This window comes from Magnolia sinica, chromosome 16, assembly GCF_029962835.1.
Source record: "Magnolia sinica isolate HGM2019 chromosome 16, MsV1, whole genome shotgun sequence".
Classification (NCBI taxonomy): Eukaryota; Viridiplantae; Streptophyta; class Magnoliopsida; order Magnoliales; family Magnoliaceae; genus Magnolia; species Magnolia sinica.
This window is the reverse complement of record NC_080588.1, coordinates 61,295,921-61,322,412: the sequence shown is the minus strand read 5'-3', so window position 1 is coordinate 61,322,412 and position 26,492 is coordinate 61,295,921. Positions and strand designations below refer to the sequence as shown.

The 26,492-nt window shown below is 40.0% G+C and overlaps 1 protein-coding gene and 1 long non-coding RNA gene across 4 annotated transcripts in view; both read right to left on the bottom strand.

The window, feature by feature from the left end:
* The window catches only part of LOC131229289 (folylpolyglutamate synthase-like), a 65,980-nt gene that overhangs the window by 27,626 nt on the left and 11,862 nt on the right, over nt 1-26,492 (bottom strand). For all 3 annotated transcript variants that reach the window (XM_058225200.1, XM_058225201.1, XM_058225202.1), the window contains 3 exons: nt 17,847-17,912; nt 1,783-1,892; nt 121-181 (listed from right to left, as the gene is read on the bottom strand). In XM_058225200.1, coding sequence (XP_058081183.1) covers nt 121-181; nt 1,783-1,892; nt 17,847-17,912 — 237 coding nt within the window. The remainder of the gene's footprint in view (nt 1-120; nt 182-1,782; nt 1,893-17,846; nt 17,913-26,492) is intronic.
* On the bottom strand, nt 18,699-22,152 carry LOC131229290 (uncharacterized). The gene is made up of 2 exons (XR_009163248.1): nt 20,986-22,152; nt 18,699-19,697 (listed from the first exon to the last, which is right to left on the bottom strand). It is a non-coding gene; the product is annotated as an uncharacterized LOC131229290 (long non-coding RNA).

Below are 26,492 nucleotides of genomic sequence, written 5' to 3'. Positions count from 1 at the left end.
GAAAATGTGGAATACAAGAACCGAGGAAAGCACCTTCAAAAGAAGGTGCTGAGATAAAACACAAGAAGCTAGAGGGCATATATTGCAAGCAAGCAACCATTTGGTGGGACACAAAAATACCTTCAATTGATTCCAACAATCCCAGAAGTGCTGTAGAAATTTATCCTCAGAAATATTAACCCTACATGGACCATGAAAGAACGCATGTCAACAAAATAAAGAACTCCCAAGACTAGCACACAAAAATCCAAACAAACAACTAATCAATGACTTTCTGGTCAAAAGAAGGAAGCAAGTTACGGAAAAAATTTATGAGATGCTTTAATCACAACATCGTGTAAAAAGTTACTAGCATTCTATCCAACATAATAGAGAGACAGAGAGAGAGAGATTGTCAATAAACTGTCAAGTAACAGTGATAATGTTTAGTGTAGCTGGATTTTGCTGGAGAATCTAGCGTTTTTAAATACAGTACTGCCATTATTTGTCCGACATCTGAATTAAAGCTCATTAGTAAAGAACAGGTTGTCTCACAGTCCAGTCTCTGCAAAACGTTATGTCTGGCAAGTAAATTTGCTGTACAGATAACAAGGATACAACAGCATTAAGATTTTTTGTTGTGTCAACATGTGTATGAACATGCATCATTATGTTTTAATAATTTTCAGGTTTTCTGATAGTTTTCTTCTTCTTTTTTGTATTTTGTAGTTTCAGAATCTTTTACAATACTACTAGTACTACCAACCAAAAAGTTACAGCGTATTATTAAATATAGTAGTTTAATATTTATTATCCTGTGGCTTCTTAAGGATTATAGTGCTCACTGGGAATGATCAGAAGGAAATTGCCTGTTTTCATCATGTTCTTCAGGCACTTGGAAGTTCAGAACAAAAGATGTGGAGAATCTTCACTGCTTTAAGGGTATAGAGGTTTCAAACACCTCTCAAGGTCTTCTAGTTACCAAGCAAAGATATGCTCTTGACCTTTACCATTTCTCAATGAATGACTGCAAAAACCATTTGTACTTTTTAAGTTCCGGATGCAGAATTGATCTAGAGGGATAGAATGAACAGAGGATATATATATATATAGATAGATAGATAGATAGATAGATAGACACATCTCTATGTGATTCCACTCATTATTGGTTGTACCGATGAGACCCACTTGTGAATCAAAGCATGTGCATCCTTCCATTTTTAGTGTCCTTCATCTCCTTCCATGTTGACTGTGGACTGTACGATTCTACATCAGATCTATTCCTGCATAATGAGTGGGATTGCTTATTTTTGTGTCAGCACATATTAAGGGTGGTTTTCATCTATGAATGGTCCTAGATCTGTGACATTGGGTTATCAGGTCTATGCACCCCCTTCGTCTACCAGGAAATATGTGGGTGTTCCTCTTTTCTTAAAAGTGTGGCTGATATCAGGTCATCCTGATAGTAGGCCACAACAGATACAAAATGGAGGCCACCTACTGAGCAACTTGTATCTGGCACAAACTCTCTACATAGGCACATGGGAAGTGTGTTTCCACATGTGCCCCCTGCATCGCTTAATTACCTACTAGCATTAAATGAATGGTTACTTACCATTACTTGATATTCATCTAACAAGTTTGCATAAAAATAGGGAGTCGTGCTTGTGACAATGATAACCAGCTTGGCTGAGTGCATTTCGTTGGGTTTGCAGTGTCATACTGGAAGATGGAAAGTTTCAACCAACATCTAACATAAGAATTAATGTGTATTAATAAATACTAATACTCTGGAATACTGACCCATCAATACGATATCGTTCCCTCACATCAACTAGGTGCGGAGATGTAAACAGTCCAGTTTGAAAACCACATTCCCGCAAAATGGCCTCAGAAAATGTGCATGTCGAACCCTGAAATATGATTGGTGGGAGAACAAGAGCACGTATGTTTTAAAAAATTCAGCTGTGATGTATACATCTCAGTAAAAATGGGGGGAAACAGTCAAAGCTTATCAAAAGATGGACAAAAGTATTACAAGCGCACACAAATAAGGCTAGCATGTTAGGCCAAGTGATATGGCAGTAGTGTTCAAAGAAATTTTGAACATGGCATTCGTTACAAGTAATAAAACTGGTGCTCTCATGAGTCAAAACAGCATTCTTGATGGAGATACTAAAAGAGACTGCATTTTCAAGTAATTAATGTGCAACGCTTCATGTGCTCTTAGTGCAGAGATTGAGCCGACTGCACTTCTCCAGCATGTAGACATACCATGTTTTCCATTTTCTTGAGATAGTGTTGCATGAACATAAATAAAAGAGAATGTTCTAAATCTCTTCCACATGCGTGTGCAGGTTTCCAGTCACTTATGATGAGCTTAAATCTGCAATCACAGAAGAGCTCCAGCTGTGCAGAGAAACACTAGCAGAAGATCTACCATGAAGGGATTATATGGATTATATCATCCTCAGCCCCAGGATATGTACAGTATCCTCTATCCCTGAGTTTGTATGGTTGGGGCCCATATTTATGTGATCCAAACCATTGATCCAGTGGCCCCATTGTGAAGGGACCTTCCCATACCTATCGCTCTGATGGTATAATCGTAGCCCTTGATCGATGGCATGCAAATAAATCATTGATAAAATGAACAGCAACAATTTCCATTCAAGGAAAAAAAAAGGGCAAAGAAAGCTAGATTGGTAGGAGTAACCAGATAATATACCACTAAAATCCAAAAACATTACCTTCTAAATCAACATATGTTACAGAGAATGTTTTTGGATCTGTATGTGTCAAATATGGATGTAAATTTTCAATAAAACCAACCCAGATAATAGAAGATAACAAGGAAGAATCACATTACCACCCAAATACATCAAAACAAAGGCACTCATGGCCAGTCTACCAAATATCACTGATATTATCACTAATATCACCGATATTATCGGTATTGCTAGGTCAACGATCATAAAATTGCTGGCATTATTAAAAAATTCAAATATTGCCGATATTTTCGATATCGGCAATATTTGGCGATATTATCGATACCAACAATATTTTTTAGAAGAATCCCTTATATAAGTTTCCTAGTTCGGTGATACCATCGACAATAATCCCAATACTAGCAATATGATAATATCTGCGATACCAAGGAAACATCTGTAAACAGAAAACAAAATTGATAGAAAATTGGAAAAAAAAAAAAATCCCAAAAATCCAAAAGATCTCCATTTTTGTGGTTTTATATATATATATATATATATATATATATATATATATATATATATATATATATATATATATATATATATATATATATATTCCTTGAGTGATTTTGACCACCCTTGGTTTTGTTGCATCAAAGTTCTGATTTGATAGAGGAATCTCAACTTGAAGCAAAGATAGGCCAAAACTTAAAGGTGATGAAAAATCCATACAATCTTCTTCTTCTATTCTCAAATGCTAGCATGCATTGCAATGGAAATCCATGTCTATGCACGATTCTCATACATTGACATGGATTTATGGTGAAACTTTAACAAGAAAATTACGGAAATCATAAATTTCTCCATTTTTATTGGAAAATATGTTTTTTACCATTGATTAATGTGATATTTTTATATATTAAATGAGTATTTGCTGATCTATTGATTGGCTACAAATTTTATATTTAGTTTGTACCGATTTTTTTGATAGCACATGGTTTAGGCCCCTATAAAATGGAAACTTGCAATATTTAGTTGTTTTTTGCAATATTTTGAGTCCTAAATATGTAATTAGGTGTCTTTTAATATTTCCCAAAGTTTCACTGAAAAATTCCACTTTTTCCCACTATTTCCCTCAGACAGCAATATTTTTCCGAGTATCGACAATAATGTCTGCAATACCTGTACATGTTTCCAGATCCCTGGTCATTGGTACATGTAATGATACCGATACTTAGAAAACTGCTCATGGCATAGCAACATGAGGATCAACCCCATCGCGATACTTTAAGAAATGAAACCATGCTATTCATACAGCTATTCTAGCATCAGAGGGATGGGAAAGGATAAGTTGATAATAATGATTGAAGAGTATTTAAAATGATATCCTAAATCCATCATGGGAATGGACTTATACCGATTTACAAAAAAGACAATAAATTACCAACTTAAATAGCACTAACAAACACATAAAAAGGACGCAAGTTCATGCGAGGCATAATTAAGACAAGTTCCATGGGTAGTAATGATCAATTTGCATGCTTGGTCAAGTAGAATTTCATTGCCATAAATTTAGGCATTGGACAAATAAGCCATTTTTAAAAAAATTAAATTAAATTAAATGGTCATTTAACAAAACTAGTAAAATGCACGTGCAATGGCACTTAAATTGTCAATAGGGACATAGGTTTGTTCAAATGCATCATTTGGGATCAGCTTTTAGTGATCTAAACTATTTTTAAAATGCATGTGCAACGGCACTTAAATTGTCAATAGGGACATAGGTTTGTTCAAATGCATCATTTGGGGCCCGCTTTCAATGATCTGAACTGTTTTTATAATGGGCCTCCTGATAGGGACATCTCGCGCACACGCACACCCCCCCTACGCATGTACGCAAGGAGGAGGGCCCCACCTTCGATCTGGATCGATGACGACATCCATGGAGGACCTCCTAGTTAGAGGATTGTGTTTTGGATCCTTGGGGTGAACCCGATCATCATGTGGATCCCACCATTGAATCTCATGATCGTGGCCCACTACCATAGATGATCTGGGACTTTGAGTTTTACTTATTATCATTATTAGGAACATCATGAACGGTTTAGATTATTTTGATTAGTTGTTATTTTTGTTACTTCGTCTCTAAGTAATAGTGCGCGCACATGGCGCGGCTTTTGAGGTATAGTGTTTTCTTATAAATAGGCAACCCCTTGTAGGTTTTTGGTGATTGAAGATTATTAATAAAATTTTGAGTTTTCCTGCTTCTCTAATTCTCTGAGTTGTGGAAATCTACTTGGGTGCGAAACCCTCCCTTCTTCGAAGGGTTAACTATCGTGGTGCGAAGCCACACCCATCCCAAATCGCCCCCACCTACTACCCTCTATATTCATCATCTCTCACAGCCATCCACTCTTCAAATCCACCTTTATTTTGCAATCAATCTTTCTCCGCAACAGATTTCCAGAATCAGGCTCTGCAGGAGGGTTGAAACTTCGGTGGAGCACCGTGCTCAAACCAATCATCCGTTTGCCCTGAAACTTGGTGTGTGGGTGGCCCATCCCTGGCCGACCAACCTCTAGTTGGCCCTTTTTGGGTTCGTGGGCCCCACACACGTGCGGGCAACAATCCATGCACGTGCATCAGGCCAACCTGTTGTCCACACGTGTGGACTGATTATAGGTTCTCTCTCTCCTCTCTTTCACTCCTTTATCACCTTATTTTTATAACCCTAACCCTACATAATCCTAAATCCCAAGTTCTATTCCACTTTTGCAAACCCTAGGTTTTCCCGATTTGAAACATGTGAATCCCTTAGATTGGGAAATAATCATTTGCATGTGTGGATGAATTTACTCTCCTTTGAGCATTGTTTGGTCTATAATTTTTAATTATTGATCCAGCCCTAACATGTGTAGGCTTGTACCCTTATAGATTCCCCTTGTTAAATGCTTGATCATATGTGGGACGTGAATTTTTATGTGATTGTTTCTAAATTAGTATGATCTCAAGCCTGAAATCTTGCATATCATATTTAATTTTCATATCCTGCATCACCTCCCCTTGAATGGGGGATAGCCAAAAAATAAACACTCATAGATTAAGAATATTTCAACCGCCTTTGATCTTTTGGCTCCTTTTTCTTTAGAATCATTTGAAAAAAAAAAAAAAAATCAAGTTGAGCCCCTCATCATGTGAGCCATATACGCAAATTTAGATTCTCATCTGTCAAATGATACACACCTAGGCGCATGAGCCTCGTGATTGACAAAGATCTATGTGGTTTGGAGTATTTTTACTTCCAAACGCCCTTAGTTCCACATGCATCCATGCACATGTACAATATATGTATTAGGGAGCCCATACAAAATTCTAGCCAAGACTCTTGCTTTGCACTTCCAAAATGTGTGGGGAAGTGCTATCTCAAAAAATCAGGGTGCTTTTGTGGTGGTCAAAGAAATTCTAGATAGTGCTCTCATAGCCCATGAGTGCATACACTCTAGATTTAAGCAAAAGATCCCAGGGGTTGTATGCAAATTGGATGCCGGGAAGGCCTACGATGTAGAGTGGGAATTCCTGGACCATATGTTCAACAGGTTGGGTTGTGGTGAAAAATGGAAAAGATGGATCCAGTTGTGTGTTAAGTTTCCTAGTTTTTCAATGCTCATGAATGGATCCCCAAAAGGATTCTTCAAGCCGTCTCGGGGGCTTCGCCAAGGGGACTCGCTCTCTCCCTACCTCTTTTGGTGGTAGCAGAAGCTTTCAATCTGCTGCTAGCCAGAGGTCAAGAGACCAATCTCATTAGCGGCTTTAAGGTCGCCAATTCAACAAACTCAACATTGCACCTCTAGTTTGCGGATGACATGAGCATCTTCTGTGATGCGGACAATTCCATGTCATCTAATCTTCGAAAAATAGTCGCATGTTCTAAGGCAGTCTCAGGATTGAAGATCAACGTGGGAAAGAGTGAAATGTTGGGGATTCATCTTTCATTAGTGGAGAGCACGAGGCTTGCTTCAGGGGTTGGATGCAGGGTTGGGTCCTTTTCTTCTTCCTATTTGGGGTTGCCTCTACGCATCGGGAAACCTCCCAAGCATTTATGGGACGAGGTTATTGAACAAATCAAAAGAAAGTTGTGATGCGGACACAGGTGCATTCAAGGTGTACCAACGAAGAAAGCGCCAACCACAAGTGCCGTCCTTGTGGATAGGCGAATATTGAGGAGCTGAAGACCTTTCACATGTGATTGGACATATAGAAGACCCCACTTAGGGAAGACACATGTGAAGGAAGATTGGAGAAAGAGGACCGAGCGCCCAAACTTTCCCATACTTATGTTATTTGCACGTTTTTTGACTTAGTTAGCGGTCTTTTAGTAATCTTATATCTTTATTTGCTTATCCTAGGGGTATTTTAGTAATTTTATGTCTTTATGTGCTTATTTAAGTGGGGTAAAGCCCTAAACACGAATTTCAACTATTGATGAATGAAAAGCAAACCCTTTGGTTGCCTCCTTTCTCTCTTCTCTCTAATGGTGCTTCTTCTCTCCCCTTAATCTTCTTCTTCTAATTTCTTCTTGTGCCCCTCCAACTTCCTCAAGGTAATAACTTTCTTTCTTCTATTTTTTTGTTTTGGCTAATTCCTCTTCGATCAAAATCTTGAGAACCGATCTAAACCCTAAATCCCCTAATTCTCAAATCCCTAATCCAAGAAACTTCTTGGTTCTTCGGACTAGTGATCTTCATTGATCGTTTGGGTGTGACCATGCAAGATCGGGAGGTCTCATCCTGACGGATCCAACCTAAGTAGTAATTGAATTCCATACTCCATGGTTGTAGTGATGGCCCGCTCCATTGCATGTTTCCTTTATGATTTTCTCTTATGATGATTATTGTTAGAATTTTAGATCATTTATTCCTTTTATTTCCGCTGTTTAATTGTGTCCATGAGCATGCATCATAATTAGGGCTGTGCTGCGTCAAATTTGGTATCAAAGCCTAGGCTTGCATGGTTTTTGTCTAGATCGAGTTATCAAATTAGGGTTTTGATTTTTAGGTTTAACTTGGGAAAGTTTCAAGTTTAGAAAGTTTTCAATTTTCGAAACTTTCCAATTTTAGAAAGTTTCTAATCTGGAAAATTTTAGATTTGAGTTGTTTCCTGTTTCAACTTAATTTTGTCAGTTCATCGTATTTTTGCATTCATCGCATTCATCTTGAAAGTCATAACACCTAGTAGTCTAGTTAGGTAGAGTTTGGTTCAAGTCTTCATTGTATGCCCACGAGAAGAGGTAGAGGTTTCGGACTTCAACCTACCATGAATAACGAGCAGTTATCTGAGCAACTTGCTCAATTGATACAAAAGATAACCACCCTAGAAGCGAGTCAAAGGCGTGAGTTTGCCCGCCTTGAGAACCAAATTACCACCACCATGACTAAGGTGGAGCAACTAGAGGCGTCCCAAAAGGAAAACCCCGCTGTAGGGGAAGATGCGCACTCCCAAGTGGAAGGAATCATTGAAGAACGTGCTGCCACACGTGGTGGTAGTGAGGATAGAGATCGTGGTAACGGTCGTGGTATGGTGCGAGAGGCACGAACCACATGTGGTTATCAAGACCGTTATGATCCAGATGAGCGTGCGATGAAGAGTGTGAGAGTTGAGGCCCCGAGTTTTGATGGACGCTTGGATCCCAAGGCATTCCTTGACTGGGTTGCTGACATGGACCACTACTTTGAGTGGTATGGCATGTCAGAAAACCGTCAAATGCGGTTTGCTAAGATGAAGCTTGTGGGTCAAGCCAAGCTCTTCTGGACCAACACCGAGCGTAGGGTAGAGAGAGTTGGTAGAGCCCCTATCACACATTGGTATGAGATGAAAGAGAAGTTGAAGGAGAAGTACCTTCCTCTCTCATACCGTCAAAAGCCAATGGCAATCCTTACGCCAAGGGTCAATGCCTGCCGCTGACTACATCGCTAAATTTGAAGAGTATGTGATGCGATGTGATATCCGAGAAGACCCTCTAGTAACGCTCTCGCGTTTTAAGACGGGCCTTTGTGCGGATCTTCAACGCGAGCTTATTACTCGGCCCTTAACGGACTTAGATGAAGCATATCAAGTCGTGCAGGAGTTAGACCAATATCTGAAGGCTCCTGTCGTTCGTTGTTTTGAGTCCCGAGACTCCAGTGCTAGATCTAGTTCCCAAGGAACTAGACCTAATATTGGTAATCAACCTAGGGCACAGGTGATCATTCCGCCTAGGCTTAGGAAGGACAAGGGCAAAGGGGTTCGTGGTGCCGGTCCTAGTAACATGAGCCAAGTGAGGTGCTATGAGTGTGGCAACCTTGGCCACATGTCTAATCAGTGTCCTACGAAGAGCAGTGGGAGAGCCTTAGTTATAGGCGAGTCCCACGAGGGTGGAGATGACCAGGGTGATTATGAAGTTGAAGAGTATCACCCTGAAGGAGGACTTACTGATAAAGAAGAAGTGGATGGAGAAGCAACGCTTGCAGTAGTCAGGCGTGTGTTAGCTCAGTCTAGAAGTAGTGCTGACTACCATCGAAGCACTATCTTCTACACTATTGCCAAGTGTGGTGAAAAGAATTGTAAGGTGATAGTGGACAGTGGAAGTTGTCAGAATGTGATTTCCACTAGCACCTTAGATCGCTTAAAACTGAAATCCACACCTCATCCAGACCCATATAAAGTTTCTTGGGTTGACAAGACATCCCTACCTGTCACCCAGCAATGTCTAGTCCCCATCGAGTTTGGGTCATACAAAGAGTCTCTGTGGTGTGATGTTTTACCTATGGATGTGGGGCATGTTATCCTAGGTAGACCGTGGCTATTCGATAATGATGTCACGATCTTTGGCCGTTCGAATGCGTGTACTTTTATGTATAATGGTAAAAAGATCAAACTTAATCCCATGCCACCTGAGAATACACTAGGAAAGAAGAAGGATGAGAAGGCAAGTGAGCCTAGAGAAATGGGGAAATCCAAACCTAAGTCTTTACATGTAATCAGCGCAAGAGAGTTTGAAAAAGAGGCTAAGGAGGATTCTATGGTGTATGCCCTTGTGGCTAGAGAAATTACACCTGAGGTTCCATCAGATGACCTCAGTCCTGAAGGAATACAGTGATGTATTTCCTGAAGACTTACCGAATGAGTTGCCACCTATGAGGGACATACAACATGCCATCGATCTTGTCCCAGGGTCTACTCTACCGAACCTTCCTCACCACAGGATGAACCCTGCAGCGCATGCAGAGTTGAAGAAGCAAGTTGATGAGCTTTTGCAAAAGGGTTTCATCCAAGAGAGTATGAGCCCGTGTGCCGTGCCTGCATTGTTGACGCCAAAGAAAGACGGCACGTGGCGCATGTGTGTGGATAGCCGTGCCATAAACAAAATTACTGTCAAGTATAGGTTCCCTATACCTAGACTTGATGATATGCTTGACATGATGGCCAGGTCCACTATATTCTCTAAGATAGACCTCAAGAGTGGATATCACCAAATTCGTATACGCCCAGGAGATGAGTGGAAGACGGCGTTTAAGACGAAAGATGGGTTGTATGAGTGGTTGGTCATGCCCTTCGGCTTGACTAACGCACCCAGTACTTTCATGCGGGTGATGACCCAAGCTTTGAGGCCGTTCATGGAAAAATTCCTAGTGGTGTACTTTGACGATATTCTTATTTATAGTACCACTAAGGAATCACACCTTGAACATTTAAAGAAGGTCTGTAGTGTCCTTAGGAAGGAAAAATTGTACGCTAATCTTAAGAAATGTGCATTCATGTCTAACCAAGTTGTGTTCTTAGGATTTATAGTGTCATCTGAAGGGATGCAAGCAGACCCTGAAAAAGTCAGGGCCATAGTTGAGTGGCCAGAACCAAGGAACATTCATGAGGTGCGAAGTTTTCACGGCCTAGCAACTTTTTATCGTCGGTTCATTAGGGGTTTTATCACGATCATCCCATTACTAAGTGCATGAAAAAGGGAGAGTTCGTGTGGTCTAAAGCCGCCGTCAAGGCTTTTAAAGAAATTAAGGGCAAGATGGTGGAAGCTCTGTCATGCGTCTACCTGACTTTTCTACAATCTTTGTAGTAGCGTGCGATGCGTCTGGTGTCGGTATAGTGGAGTGTTGAGTCAAGAAGGACACCCTGTGGCCTATTTCAGTGAGAAACTGAATGAGGCAAAATAAAAATACTCCACTTACGACAAAGAATTTTATGCGGTAGTGCAATCCCCGAGACATTGGTGATACTACCTCCTACCATAAGAATTCGTTTTGTTTTCTGACCATGAGGCTTTCAGATATTTGCATTCTCAGAAGAAACCAAGGCATGCCAAGTGGGTAGCGTTTCTTCAGGAATATTCGTTTGTTTTGAAACACAAGGCCGGGGTTGAAAACAAACCAGCGGATGCCCTTAGTAGGAGAGTGGCGTTGCTCAACTCTTTGAGTGTAGAGGTAGTCGGATTTGAGCAATTAAAAGATGAATACCCCATATGTCCTGATTTTGGGGGTACTTACACGTCGCTCTCTAGTGACCAGCATATTATGGGTGGATATGTTCTTAAAGATGGCTTTCTTTTCAAGGGAGACAGACTTTGTATTCCCGTATGTCCCTTCGTGAATTCCTCATGGGAGCTTCATTCGGGAGGGATAGGGGCCATTTTGGTCGTGATAAGACCATTGCCCTCGTGGAAGATCGTTTATAGCCTCACGCGAGACGTAGCCAAAGTTTTAGGCGGTCGAAGCATCCAGCTCGCAAAGCAAAGAAAGCAAAATCTGGGTTGTACACGCCATTGCCAATGCTCCGTGGCAGGACATTAGTATGGACTTCGTGCTCGGGCTTCCCAAGACTATAAAAAGCACGATTGTTTTTGTCGTTGTGGACCGTTTTTCTAAAATGGTGCATTTCCTCCCATGTTCGAAGATGTCAGATGCGTCTGTTGCTCGTCTTTTTTTTGATGGTGTGGTGCGTCTCCATGGGTTACCTAAAACCATAGTGTCCTGATCGTTATCTTCGATTTACTAGCTATTTTTGGAAGACACTGTGGCACATTATGGGAACTCATTTGCAATTTTCTACTGCTTACCACCCACAAACAGATGGTCAAACTGAAGTAGTAAACCGTAGCCTTGGAAATCTTCTACGTTGTCTAGTGGGTGAACATGTTAAGACTTGGGACCTAATTTTACCAACTGCTGAACTTGCTTATAATGGGTCAGTTAATAGATCTACAAGTTTGAGTCCTTTTGAACTTGTAAGTAGTTATAAACCTAGAATGCCCATAGATCTCTTACCTATGTCTGTTACCCAAAGGTCTTCTGAGTCAACCGATGCATTCGCACGCCATATTCATGATTTGCATACACATATTAGACAGCGGTTAAATAAGAGCAATGATGATTATAAAGTTTTAGCTGATTCTCATCGTAGAGTGCAAGAATTTCAAGAAGGAGACTATGTAATGGTGCGAATAAGGCCAGAGCGATTCTCTCAAGAATCTGCAAAGAAATTACAAGCGCGTAGTGCTGGACCATTCAAGATATTACAAAAGGTTGGGTCCAACGCGTATCGGGTTGACCTTCCATCTGAAATGAGCATTAATCCAACTTTTAATGTGGAAGATCTAGTCCGTGCCCATACTCCCATTGTTGATACATCATCCCTTTCATGGCCTTTTTTTGAGTTTGCTACCCAACCCCTTCCACCCCCTCCTCCACCCATTACCCATAAAGAAGCGATTGAGGAAATCTTGGATGACGAGATAGTATCCACGAGAGATGGGGGTTTCCAAAGGTATCTTATCAAGTGGAAGAACAAACCATCGTCTAAATCTATGTGGCTGTCGAGCGACGCATTGCAGGGTATATCTACTTGAGCATTACAAAAGTTTCAACTCGTCGGGGTCGAGTTTTTCTCACCCGAGGGAATTGATGCGGACACGGGTGCATTCAAGGTATACCAACGAAGAAAGCGCCAACCACAAGTGCTGTCCTTGTGGATAGGCGAATATTGAGGAGTTGAAGACCTTTCACATGTGATTGGACATATAGAAGACCCCACTTAGGGAAGACACATGTGAAGGAAGATTGGAGAAAGAGGACCGAGCGCCCAAACTTTCCCATACTTATGTTATTTGCACGTTTTTTGACTTAGTTAGCGGTCTTTTAGTAATCTTATATCTTTATTTGCTTATCCTAGGGGTATTTTAGTAATTTTATGTCTTTATGTGCTTATTTAAGTGGGGTAAAGCCCTAAACACGAATTTCAACTATTGATGAATGAAAAGCAAACCCTTTGGTTGCCTCCTTTCTCTCTTCTCTCTAATGGTGCTTCTTCTCTCCCCTTAATCTTCTTCTTCTAATTTCTTCTTGTGCCCCTCCAACTTCCTCAAGGTAATAACTTTCTTTCTTCTATTTTTTTTGTTTTGGCTAATTCCTCTTCGATCAAAATCTTGAGAACCGATCTAAACCCTAAATCCCCAAATTCTCAAATCCCTAATCCGAGAAACTTCTTGGTTCTTCGGACTAGTGATCTTCATTGATCGATTGGGTGTGACCATGCAAGATCGGGAGGTCTCATCCCTCGCCGGATCCAACCTAAGTAGTAATTGAATTCCATACTCCATGGTTGTAGTGCTGGCCCGCTCCATTGCATGTTTCCTTTATGATTTTCTCAGTTATGATGATTATTGTTAGAATTTTAGATCATTTATTCCTTTTATTTCCGCTGTTTAATTATCTCCATGAGCATGCATCATAATTAGGGCTGTCCTGCGTCAAGTTGTCTAAGTGGAAAAGTCGGTATCTCTCCCTAGGCGGATGTTTGACTCTATTCAAAACGGCCTTCTCTAATATGCCGACTTATTTTATGTCCTTGTAAAAGTGTCCACAATTAGTTCAGGATAGATTAGACAAGCTTAGAAGGAATTTCTTACGGAAAGGATCGGAAGATGGTAAAAGAGGTGTGTAAGCCTATCTCTCTAGGCGGTGCAAAAATCTGAAGCTTGTCTATTATGAACTTGGCAAGTGGTTATGAAGATTTGGGACAAAGGAAGGTCATATTTGGCGCAAGATTTTAACTTCTAAGTATGGCCTTAAGGAGGGGGAATGGGAGATGAAGGAATCTTCAATTTATCGGGCTTCTCATATATGGAAAAAAATATCATCCTTGAGAATCAAATTCAAGGAAGGCATTTCCTTCTCTCTTGGGAATGCAGCGCGAATCAGATTTTGGAAGGAATCTTGGTGTCCTATCATCCCCTGTATCTAGATTTTTCCTTGCCTACCTAATCTTGCGACTTCTGAAGAGTTGAAAGTAGCTGATTGCTTCTCTCAAGTGGGGCCATCAGTATGTCGGATGCCCCCTTTCAGGAGGAACCTATCGAATAGCGAGATGGAACAACTCCTGTCCCTTTTAGCTCACATCTTCATATTGTGGTGCCGTCGGACAAGGCTGATTCTATGGTGTGGACTAACCATAGTTCGGGCTGGTTTACAGTATCCTCTTTTTATAAGATGCTAAGTCTGAAGTCATCAAGTGAAGACAGGATGCATGCTTTTCATTTATGATCCTATGAAGCTCCCACTAAGGTGACAATCTTCACTTGGTTGGTGGGCAAAAAGAGAGTATTGACGATTGATAATATTCAAAAGCGAGGAATGCCCATCCCGAACATGTGTTGCTTGTGTGATCAGGATGTCGAATCCATCAACCACCTCTTTATTTTTTGTCCTTTCACCTTTTACGCATGGCAACACTTCTTACCCTTATTCGGTATCTCTAGGGTTATGTCGAGGTCGCTTCGAGATCTCCTTTCGGTATGGCATGGAGGGGACATGGATAGGAAGGTGAAGCTTGTTTGGCAGTTGATCTTTCCAGTAGTTTGGTGCGCTATCTGGGGGAACCCAAATAGACGTCACTTTCAGGACACATCTACGTCGAGCAAAGCCATGATAGTTTTTGTTAATTTTTTTGTTTTTCACTGCGCTACAACCCTAAATGTCAAGCAGGATCTTATAATGTTAGTTCTAACTTCTAAGGATGTAGTTCCTTAGGATTCCCTTTGTATTCTTTCCTGCCTTGCATGCAAGTAGGCCTTTATTAAAATTCCCATTAACCTCCAAAAAAATCTACGATGTATATATGCACATGCATACACATGTGTTTGACTCTTCTTAACTTGATGCCAGCAATTGAAGATGGCCTGACACAAACATTAGGCCAATCCACTCATCAAGTTAGCCACGTGTACGTGGGGTTAGCTTCTCAACCATCAATGGATTTTGATGGAGCTGCCTGATGAATTCATCAGCATAGTTACGCAAGGCAGTCTTCGCGATGGAATACACCTTTTACATGGGTCATAATATCTTAAACAAATAGATAGCCTAAAAACTTTAAATATATTTTTTTAACCATTGATTTGTTTATAGATTATGGCTTCCCTAATCAATGGACCAACTTTTTAGTCAGCGCCGATACAATTGGTGTATATTAAGAAAAGTACAGAAAGTGGAATAGTAGAATTAGAGAGGACTCTATACTTGGAAAATGCCTCAACTGTTATTTTACATCCCATAAACTTACAATGCATACAACCAATTCATGTGCCAACATGGCAGACATGTGCGAGATCCAAGCCATACGTAAGGTGTTACTCATTGTTTGTGTAATCTCCTTGCCCAAAAATCATGCCATTTTGCACATCAATGGGCCACAATTTTAGTCTTTTTAACATCCACTTACTTTCATAAACTGTAGCTCAGCTTATCAGTGGACATGTGTAGGTTTTCCCCTAGAAGCATCTAAAAGATAGCCCCAATCTGATGATGCAAGTTATTATGTAAGGTAATGGCTGATATGATATGGCCCTATAACAGCTTAAACTTTTTTCTTTGAGAAAAAAAATCTCAAAAATTATGAATAATATTCTACAATACAAGGATCCCAAATATGTATTCTTTTTTTGTTTTGGACATATGAGAATGCTGTCTATCGGGTAGTGTCAACTTGCCTACTAAAAGTAGACCAAATAGCCCCAATTGAACACAAGTCAAACGTGATTTGGTGAATTATGACCCATTACACATAAGTACAAAAACTACAAAGATGGCAAAAAATGGAGGGAAAAAAAAAAGGTGAGTTTTCCCCTTCCGATATTTACCAAAATGGTCTACTCTGCTTTGGTTCGTTGAATCCCACACAAATTTGTATTTTGATCCTAAGAAGAGTCCGACATCTAGTTTAAACTAAGTTTCTACACCTCCTTTAAGATTGAAATGATTTTATTTTATTTTTTTAAGAAAGAAAAGGCAGAAAAACGGGAGAATTTGAAAGGAAAAAATAAAATAAAATCACAATGGCCCTTTATGATTGTATCAACCTGAAATGGTGTATTGGCCTAGTAACAATGCCTATACAACACATATCGGCCCGGCCTATATCGGCTGATATGGTCAAATTTTGCATTACGGACTTATTCACCCTCGTATCACGTAACGGGGATGATTGTTTACTTTATGCAATGGCCTTTATGATCGTAGTGTGACCATTTTTTAACACCATTGATGGATGGCTAGGATCTCACAATTGCTCCAAATGTGGACCATGGTGTGTCGCAACAACCATTACGAGGCCGTAAAGGCCATTATCTAAAGGTACGAAAAAAAATGACCCATAACGGTTGTTACAATCCCTGTAACGGCCCATTACTTACACCCTCCGTATAGGTTGTAACAGCCCCGTAATAGATTATGAAGCTGATACAGGTTTTTTTGGGTTTTTTTAAAATTTAAAAATAAAAATTAAAAAATAATAATAATAAAACAGAGAGAGAGAGAGACCATAACAGTGGTAACGGCTGTTACAGCTCGTATCGTAAAGGTAACAGTGGTGGCTATTATGGGCACCATTACCGTTATAGAATACCTTGATATGGACATGAACTTACATATAGCAAACAACTTTTTCATCAACTTGCAAGCTATGTGCCTATGTCACTCACACATATAGCAATTATTAGGCGCTTATTTTGGTTAGAGGCCAGATCCTCTACAAGTCCCTATAGAGTAAGTTTATTCACATGAGGCCCACTGTGGAGCGTGTATGGCATGCAACCTGCCCAACAGAGTTTCCCCATGAAAGTCGGACACCTCAAAAATCAGGCTGATCCAACCATCATGTGGGCCACTACGTGGATTGAGGGAGTGGGGTTGTTATTCATTGTTTTCTATGTTGTGGCAGTTGCCCACAAAACTACTGGATAGGCCAGATTTTTGGGGCATCATAACATCATAAAGTCCACTTAATAGGTGGGTTTGGGGGTATACACACAACATGCTGGGCCCCACATAGGCAACACTGTATAAGCAGTTGAATATGCAGGTGAATATGTAGATGAATAAATTCTACCAATAGACGCATAACTATTTAAAAGCAGATGAATAACTTGGAGAACTAGCCTAATTATCAAGGGTATTTTTGTTGAATAAGCTTATTCTCCAAGGATTGCATGCTGTAGTGTGTATGGCATCCAACGTCATTATGAAAGTTGGACTCCCCAAAAATCAGGCATATGTAACCATCATGTGGGCCACCGCGTAGATTTGAAGGTTTTGGGTGGGCACCATTGTTTTCTATGGTGTAGCCCACATAATTATTGGACAGGCCTGATTCTTGGGGCATCCCGCCATCATAGTGGTTTCCACCTAATGGAATGGTTAGATGGCATACACAACACAACGGGCCCCACATAGGCAAATTATTTCATGTGCACAGATGAATAATTTTACAAGCAAATAACTATATGCAAGCAGGTGAATAACTTGAAGAATAAGCCTGCACAGGTGAATATGCAAATGAATATATGTTGCACACGTGTGAATAACTATTTAATATTTACAAGCTGAATAAATTTTGCATGCATGTGAATAATTATTTACAAGCAGCTGCTAGAAGAATAAGCATGTCCTGCTGCACAGATGAATATGCCAATGAATAAATTCATGCACAGGTGAATAACTTGAAGAATAAACCTGAATATCAAGGGGATTGTCGTCATGCAAAAGTTCTAAAACGGGAGATAGTTATTTAACCTTTTAATAGTATAGATTTCAAACGATAAGATGGAGCGTAAAATTATACCTTCCCTTTGGTTCCAGCAATGTGGATAATTTTAAGCCCAGCTATATGTTCTTCCAGATCTAATACCTGCACAAAAAGAAAGAAAGGAATTAGACATTATGGGCTTCTACAAAGATGAGACCGTGATAAAATAGCTATTGCACAAGGATGCAGTAAATAACTACATTTAATTGATCATGCAAATCAATGACTGATTTGGCTAATCAGTCATTTAATTATGAAGATTTCTCAAGCAACTCACAAAAATCTAGGATTTCATCTCTAAAATTGAAGCAAAGGCACCAAAAAAGTAGAAAAAGAGTACTATTTTCAGCAAAAAATAATCAATGCAATCCAGATTCCAGGTCAGGGTTCCCAACAAACACACATCATTACCCTAGTACGGCAGTGGATCCGGCTCATGAAGAGCATATATACTAAAAATTAAAGAGCTAGATATGGGTACAGAAACCATTTTAGAGCGTTCTAAAAACACACCAAGTCAATAAGCAAATGCATAATGAAGGTAGCATGGTGTAGGATCCTATGGACATGCACCTCATAATGTGGTGCACCTCATGCACAATTCTCATGAAGATGCTCGATTTCCACTATTAGAATGATCACACGTGTGACGTGATCATGCGTCCACACGTGTGACATGATCACATGTGTGGTCATTTTGATTGGGTTTAGTCTTTATGTATTGGAGGCATGTGTACACATGACCTTTGGCTCTTTGGTAGTGTTTTTTAACTATTGATGGTATTTTTGTAATTTCACATTTTTAAGCGAAAGCCCTAATATAATAAAACAAGTGGTGGGACATGCGGGGCTACTCATGCATCGCATTCTCTCTCTCACGTTTTTCTCCTTTTCTGCTCCTTTCTTCTTTCTTCCTTTTTTCTCCAAATCAACATGGTATCAGAGCTATGTCGATCCATTTTTCTTCTTGATCTCTCACTTCTTCATCTTACTTTTTTTTTTTTCATTCTCTCTGGTGGGAAACCCTAACGTGCCTGGGTCTGACCTAACCTAATCTCTTCCGGTTGTTGTATTCCCACGTAATGGGTGGTAAATCATGTTTAACGAAGGCGTGTAGCCTGCTTTTACATTCAACCAGCGCGATGGGACTAAACAGGTCATCTTCAATCCAATATGCAATCTACAATCAATTTTGAAGCATGGAATTAGATTTGAAGGTTGAAAATTCAGAAGTTTCCTGAAGCCCTCCTTTATTGTGTTGATCGAGATAAGTTGAAGCTTGGAAGCACGTATTGTTTTAGTAGGTCAGTTTGCAGAAGGATTTGTGTTGAAGAAAAATTATTTGTTATTATTCAGATGGATTCCAAGAATGATCCCAAGAGCAGTATTTTATACTCATCGGATGTGGTGCCTCTCCAAATAACATCAACGAAATTGAATTGCACGAATTATCTACAGTGGGCCACATCTGTAGAAGATTTTGTGACTGGAAAGAGAAAAGTTAAATATTTGACATCGCATAAACCTAATATCATGGCGACGGACTATGATGATTAGGTGGCAGAGGATGCCCAAATTAAGGCATGTTGTGGAATAGCATGGAACCACATATTAGTGCCAATGTAATTTTCCTCAAGACCGTCAAAAACGTCTGGGACACCTTGAAGGAGATGCATTCTGGTGAGAAAAACTTAATCTATATTTATGAACTCTTACAGAATGTATTCGCATTCCAGCAGGGAGATAGAAGTACGGGAGAATATTATTTTGCCCTACACGAGATGTGGGAAGAGTTGGATGTATACCAACCATTGTCAATAGATTTTGAGGTTGTGCTTAGGCAAAGAGAGGAATTTCGTTTTGCCAAATTCCTCTTTGGCCTTCGACCTAAGTAGAGGTGGGCAACTTAGGCCCGATTGGGTGGATCCGACCCGACCAGACCCGACTCGGTACCGTTCCGAACAAAACCGACGGTCTGATCGGGCCTGATCGATTCTGATCGTCCAGATCCGATAGTTTTTCGGGTCGGGTTCGGATTGGCCCTGATCCGACTCGACCCGACCCGAAAACCCGATCCGATTGGATCCGAACAGATCCAATCCTACCCGATCCGGAGTAGTTTTTATTAATCCTTCTACTTTTTCCTATAGTATGGTCCACTTGAGCTTTGGATATGCATCAATTTTGAGTTCAACCACTAAAATAATCTGCAAAAACGAATGGACGGTGTGGATAAATCACACGCATTCAAGGTGGGCCCCAACAGAGTTTGTTGTGTCCAATAGCAAGTAAATTTGCCAGTGTACCGCACACAGCTATGTAGCTAGCTGTAGCCTATATGCACTAGCTATGTGTAGACGCTAGCTATAGTTACGTGTCGTGCCAAGACGAGCACTGACGCTCCTCGAGCTCCGAGTTGTACGAACGGTTCAAAGGATATCAAAGTTACATGGGCCTCACAGTGATGTATTTATTATATCTACACTGTTCATATATTTTTAGAGACCATTATAGAGCATTGTTCAAAAAATGAATAATATCCAACGATCATGTGGACCACATCACAAATAGCAGCAGAGAATGATTTTTACCGTTAAACAATTTGTGTGGTCCACATGATAGTTAGATCTGTCTTAATTTTAGTCTCAAGCCTTAAGACGAGCTCACCAAATGAATGGACGGTTTGGATATAACATATACCCCACCATCAGACCCATATAACTAGCTAAACTCAATAAAGCAAGTAACATACTTAGCGTGAAAAGAAAGTCTCTGCAGGCACGTCAACGTAATACATTAATACATCAAAGAAAGCGTGATACACATTTTTAATAGTCACGTGGGGCCCACCTTCATGTATATATGTTATCTAAGCCGTTCATCCATTTTGACATATCATTTTAGCCGTTGAACAAAAAATTACGATACATTAAAGACTGAAGTGGACCACACCGTATCAAATGATCCGAATAGTGCCCAAACCGAGTCGGACTCGGTTTCCCTGACCGAGTCGGACTCGGATCAAGTCAAGTCAATCAAGCAACGGATCTATTCGAGTCAGGTGACCTGGACTCGGTCTCGGATCGGATCAATTTCGGGTCAGCCTATTATAATTTTGGATCTGACCGGGTTAGGCCCAATCCGGTCCGACCCGGACCGATGCCCAGCTCTAGACCTAAGTTCAAGCCTACGAATTCCCAGATTCTTGAAAGTAGTGAAATTCCCTCAGTGACAAACGTTCGCCAGAGTTCAGAGGACAACTAGCATGTATACTCAGAATTCCGCTTCATCAGATCGTTCGGCTTTTATCTCTACATCGAGCAAAGGTGATGGGAGAATTCGAGGTGGTCATGGTCAAGGTGATAGATTTAGTGGTGGTCGTGGTCGTGGTCGTGGTGGCAATAGTGGTCATGGTCACAGTAATCATCATTGCACTCCTTATGGCCTCAACAATCATAATGCTGATACATGCTGAGATTTACATGGGAAGCCTATCTAGGCTATTCAAGTCAACTCACTAGAGGATAGTTCAAAAGGTTACGTATCCAATCCTGCTACTCCTACTGAGTCGAGTACTTCAAGTGACAGAGTCACTATGTCCAAGGAAGAATATGCCAAGCTTCTGAAAAATCATTCCACTCATACCTCTTCCTCCACGACTATCCTTGCACAGTCAGGTACATATTGTCTTACATTCTCTGAGAGTACTACATGGATTATTGATTATGGTGCTTTCGATCATATGACCGATAAGCGTAATTTGTTGTCCAAGTTAGTCCAGTCTTCATTTATTTCATCTGTCACCCTGGTTGATGGTACTTTAACTGATGTATCTGGTGAAGGCACTATGTATCCTACATCCGATCTCTCCTTGTCTTCAGTTTTGTATATTCCCAAGTTCTCGTTAAGCTATTATTTGTATAACCAAATCCCTAAACTACTCTATCAAATTTTATACTTCTTATTGTGAGTTTGAGGATCTAAAGATGGGAAGTATGATTGGTGGAGAGTATGAATCTAGTGGACTCTACTATCTCAAGAATGGAACGACCAGAGCTGGAGCCACATTGCAAACTAACATCTCTCCTCATCAATGGCATTCCAAGCTTGGGCACCCATTTTTAACTAATTTGAAGAGTCGTCCCGTCTTTATCCTATGTGTCTAAGTTAGAATGTGAAGCTTGTGAGTTAAGCAAGCATCACAGAGTGTCTTTTCTATCCTGTGAAGAAAAAGTTAGTGATAAACTTTTTTATTGGATACATTCAGATGTTTGGCGACCCATTCATATTTCTAGTTTATCTGATTTTAAATATTTAGTCATCTTTGTGGATGATTGGTCTAGAATGATCGTTCTTTGATAAGTTTGAACCCGTGCGCACAAAAGTTTGATGAAAGATCGTTCTAAGGTGTTTATGCGTTTTAAAAATTTTCATGCACAAATCCAAACTCAATTTGATCTAAAGTGTGTGTTCTAAGATCAAATAATGCCAAGGAGTACACATCAAATCTTTTTCACTCCTATCTCTTATCTTATGGCATCATTCATCAAACATTTTGTGCGCACACACTGTGAAGAAATGGAGTTGTGGAGCGTAAAAACCGTCATTTGCTTGAAGTGGCTAGGGTATTATTATTGGACATGAATGTTCCAAAGAGTTTTTGGGGTGATGCCGTTTCAGTTGCATGTTATCTTATAAATCGGATGCCCTCATCAGTATTAGGAGGTAAAACTTCTTTTTCTATCTTGTATCCCTAGTATCCTTCTTTTTCTCTTCCTCTTAAATAAATAAATAAATAAATAAAATTTTTAAAAAAAAAATTTGTGTATATTTTGTACATAAATTTGATCGTGTCTTTGATAAGTTTGAACCCAAAGTTGTAAAGTGTGTTTCTAGGGTATTCAAATACTTAGCGTGGCTACAAATGCTATACTCCTATCACCAGTAAATGAAATGTGTCCACAAATTCACCTTCTTTGAAAATACTCCAAATTTCTCAGATGGTGAGAAAACATTACAATTTTCCAAAACTCTACCACCCTTCCTGTAGTGACAGTCACAGATTTACCTGGAAAGCAAGCCACCGAGTTGCATCCAAATCCATCACCGTTGCAGGTCTCCTCCAGATGTTCCAAGATAACTACTGAAGTTCCTAGTAATGTGCTCTCCACCAGTTCTACCAATCCATCTGAAAATCCTCCTCTTCAGTCTCCACCAGACTTGCTGAATGAAGCTAATCAACCTATTGCTATTCGAAAGGGTATACGTTCTTGTACTCTGCATCCTATTTTCAATTTTACTTCTTTAAATGGTCTATCACCTTCATTTCCGCAGTTTGCTTTGTCCTTATCGCCTATGTTTGTCACTCGATCATTTCAAAACTCTTCATACTGATGGGTAGAAAAAAGCTACGGAATGAGAAATAGTTGTGCTTCATTAAAATCAAACTTGGACTTTGGCTAAGTTACCTACAAGGAAACATGCAATAGGGGGCAGATGGGTATAAAAGGTGAAGTACAAGTCTAATGGCACTATGGATCGTTTAAAAGCCTAGTTGGTGACAAAAGGGTATACTTAGACTTTGAAAGTAAAATACTCTGAAACCTTCTTCCCGGTGGCCAAGCTTCATTCAATTCATGTGGTGATTTTTATTGCTGCAAATTTGGACTAGCCCCATATATCAACTGGATGTAAAGAATGCGTTTCTTCATGGTGATTTGCTTGAAGAAGTATACATATAGCAACCGCCTGCCTTTGTTGCTCAAGGGGAGTCTGATAAAGTCAGCCGTCTAAAAAAATCAATTTATGGGTTAAAGCAATCTCCACACGCATGGTTTGGCAAATTTAGTAACGTGGTAATTCAGTTTGGGATAAAACGCAATCAGGTTGATCACTTGGTCTTTGTTAAGCAAAGTGATACTGACACTATAGTTCTTGTTGTTTACATGGACGACATCATCATTACTAGAAACGATCGTAAAGGCATATCTGAGTTGAAGAAATTCTTACAGCAACTTTTTTATACAAAAGATTTAGGCTACCTTCGATACTTTCTAGGTATTAAGGTAGCTCGGTCAAAATTGGGAATTAATTTATCGCAAAGGAAATATGTTATGGACTCGTTAGAAGAAACAGGTTTGCTGGGGGGCTATGCTAGTTACAACTCCCATAGACATGAACTCTAAGTTAAGTGCAGATGAAAGAGACATATTTGATGATCTAGACAGATATCGCCAGTTGGTTGGTAAATTGATTTATTTAACCATTACACGACCGGATATTACTTATCAAGTCAGGGTAGTTAGTCAATTTATGCAAGTCCCTCATGTATCTCATATGGAAGTTGTGTTCCACATACTTAAATATTTGAAGGGCACCCCAGGCCGTGGAATTCTCTACAAGCGAAATAGACACCTTAGAGTGGAAGGATTTTTTGATGTAGACTGGGTTAAATCTCCTTCATATAGGCGATCCACCACAGGTTATTGTACCTTTGTAGGAGGTAATCTTGTTACCTGAAGCAGTAAGAAGTAACAAGTCGTTCCTCGTTCTAGTGCAGAAGCATAATATAAAGCCATGGCTCATACCACGTGTGAACTTGTGTGGCTGAAGACGTTGATGTGTGAGTTAGGTTTTATGGTTGATATTCTCATGAATCTATATTCTGATAACCAAGTTGCGCCACATATCGCCAATAATCCAGTTTATCATGAGAGGACCAAGCATATTAAAGTGGATTGTCACTTCATCAGAGAGAAGGTCGCGAACAGGGAAAATATCAACCCTATTCATTAAATTTGAAGATCAAGTTGCCGACATGTTTACAAAGGCTTTAAGTCGAGCTCATTTGCGATATATATGCTCCAGCTTGAGGGGAAGTGTTAGAATGATCACGTGCAACGTGATCGCACATGTGGACATGTGACGTGATCACAAGTATGGTCATCAAGTTGATGTGTGAGACAGGTTTACTGGGGGCTATGCTAGTTACGACTCCCATAGACATGAACTCTAAGTTAAGTGCAGATGAAAGAGACATATTTGATGATCTAGACAAATATCACCAGTTGGTTGGTAAATTGATTTATTTAACCATTACACGACCGAATATTACTTATCCAGTCAGTGTAGTTAGTCAATTTATGCAAGTCCCTCATGTATCCCATATGGAAGTTGTGTTCCACATACTTAAATATTTGAAGGGCACCCCAGGCCGTGGAATTCTCTACAAGCGAAATAGACACCTTAGAGTGGAAGGATTTTTTCATGTAGACTGGGTTGAATCTCCTTCATATAGGCGATCCACTACAAGTTATTGTACCTTTGTAGGAGGTAATCTTGTTACCTGAAGCAGTAAGAAGTAACAAGTCGTTGCTCGTTCTAGTGTAGAAGCATAATCTAAAGCCATGGCTCATACCACGTGTGAACTTGTGTGGCTAGCTAAAGACGTTGATGTATGAGTTAGGTTTTATGGTTGATATTCTCATGAATCTATATTGTGATAACCAAGTTGCATCACATATCGCCAATAATCCAGTTTATCATGAGAGGACCAAGCATATTAAAGTGGATTGTCACTTCATCAGAGAGAAGGCCGCGAACAAGAAAAATATCAACCCCATTCATTAAATCTGAAGATCAAGTTGCCGACACGTGCACGAAGGCTTTAAGTCGAGCTCATTTGCGATATATATGCTCCAGCTTGAGGGGAAGTGTTAGAATGATCACATGTGTAACGTGATCACATGTGTGGACACGTTTGTGACATGATCACAAGTGTGGTCATCTTGATGGGTTCAGTCTTTATGTATTGGGGGCAGTGTACATGAGCCTTTGGCTCTTTGGTAATGGGTTAACTATTGAGGGTATTCTTGTAATTTCACATTTTAAGTGAAAGCCCTAATATAATAAAACAAGTAGTGGGACGTGTGGGGCTACTAGTGCATCCCCTTTTCTCTCTCATGTTTTTCTCCTCCTTTTCTGCTCCTTTCTTCTTTCTTTCTTTTTCTCCAAAATCAACATCCACCACCCAAAACAATAAACCTACTCGTAAGGCCAAACAACATTAGAATACAAAATTGTCCCATTTTATTAATCATGCACCCTTCCTCTCTAACTAGGCGTTGCTCCTGCTTTGAATCACACTTTGGACTCCCACTTCCTAACAATTTTATACTTGACAACATTTTCACACAGACGCTTTGGCCGCTCTTGTGCCCAAACATGTTGCCAATATGCTTCGCGCTTTGTGCAACTATGACTAAGACAAAGGACTCATCACGGTTTGGGCGAATGTCTCCAGTCACGAGTTTGCTCTCCCATAGACACGAGTTTGATTCCCCTCTCCATGGATTATCCAATGCATGTGGTTGGCAGGTGATTACGTGCATCCGCAAGGAATAGTCTCGCCCTAAAGAGGCGCGAACACCCTATCATCATTTTTTAAAAATGACTAGGACAAAGGGGCCCACTACAAATGTCATTAGAAGAAGTCATTTAGTACACGTTTCTTCATGAAGAATGAAAATATACATCTTCCTGTAGAGGATGATTTTAAAGGATTTTAAGTAAATTTCTCCAAGATTTTTTTGGTAAGTTTTTTGTAGTGTTTTCTCAAATCTAGAGGGGGAAAATATTTATTTATTTAAAAAAAAAAATCAATTTTGGCTCCTGCATGTACCA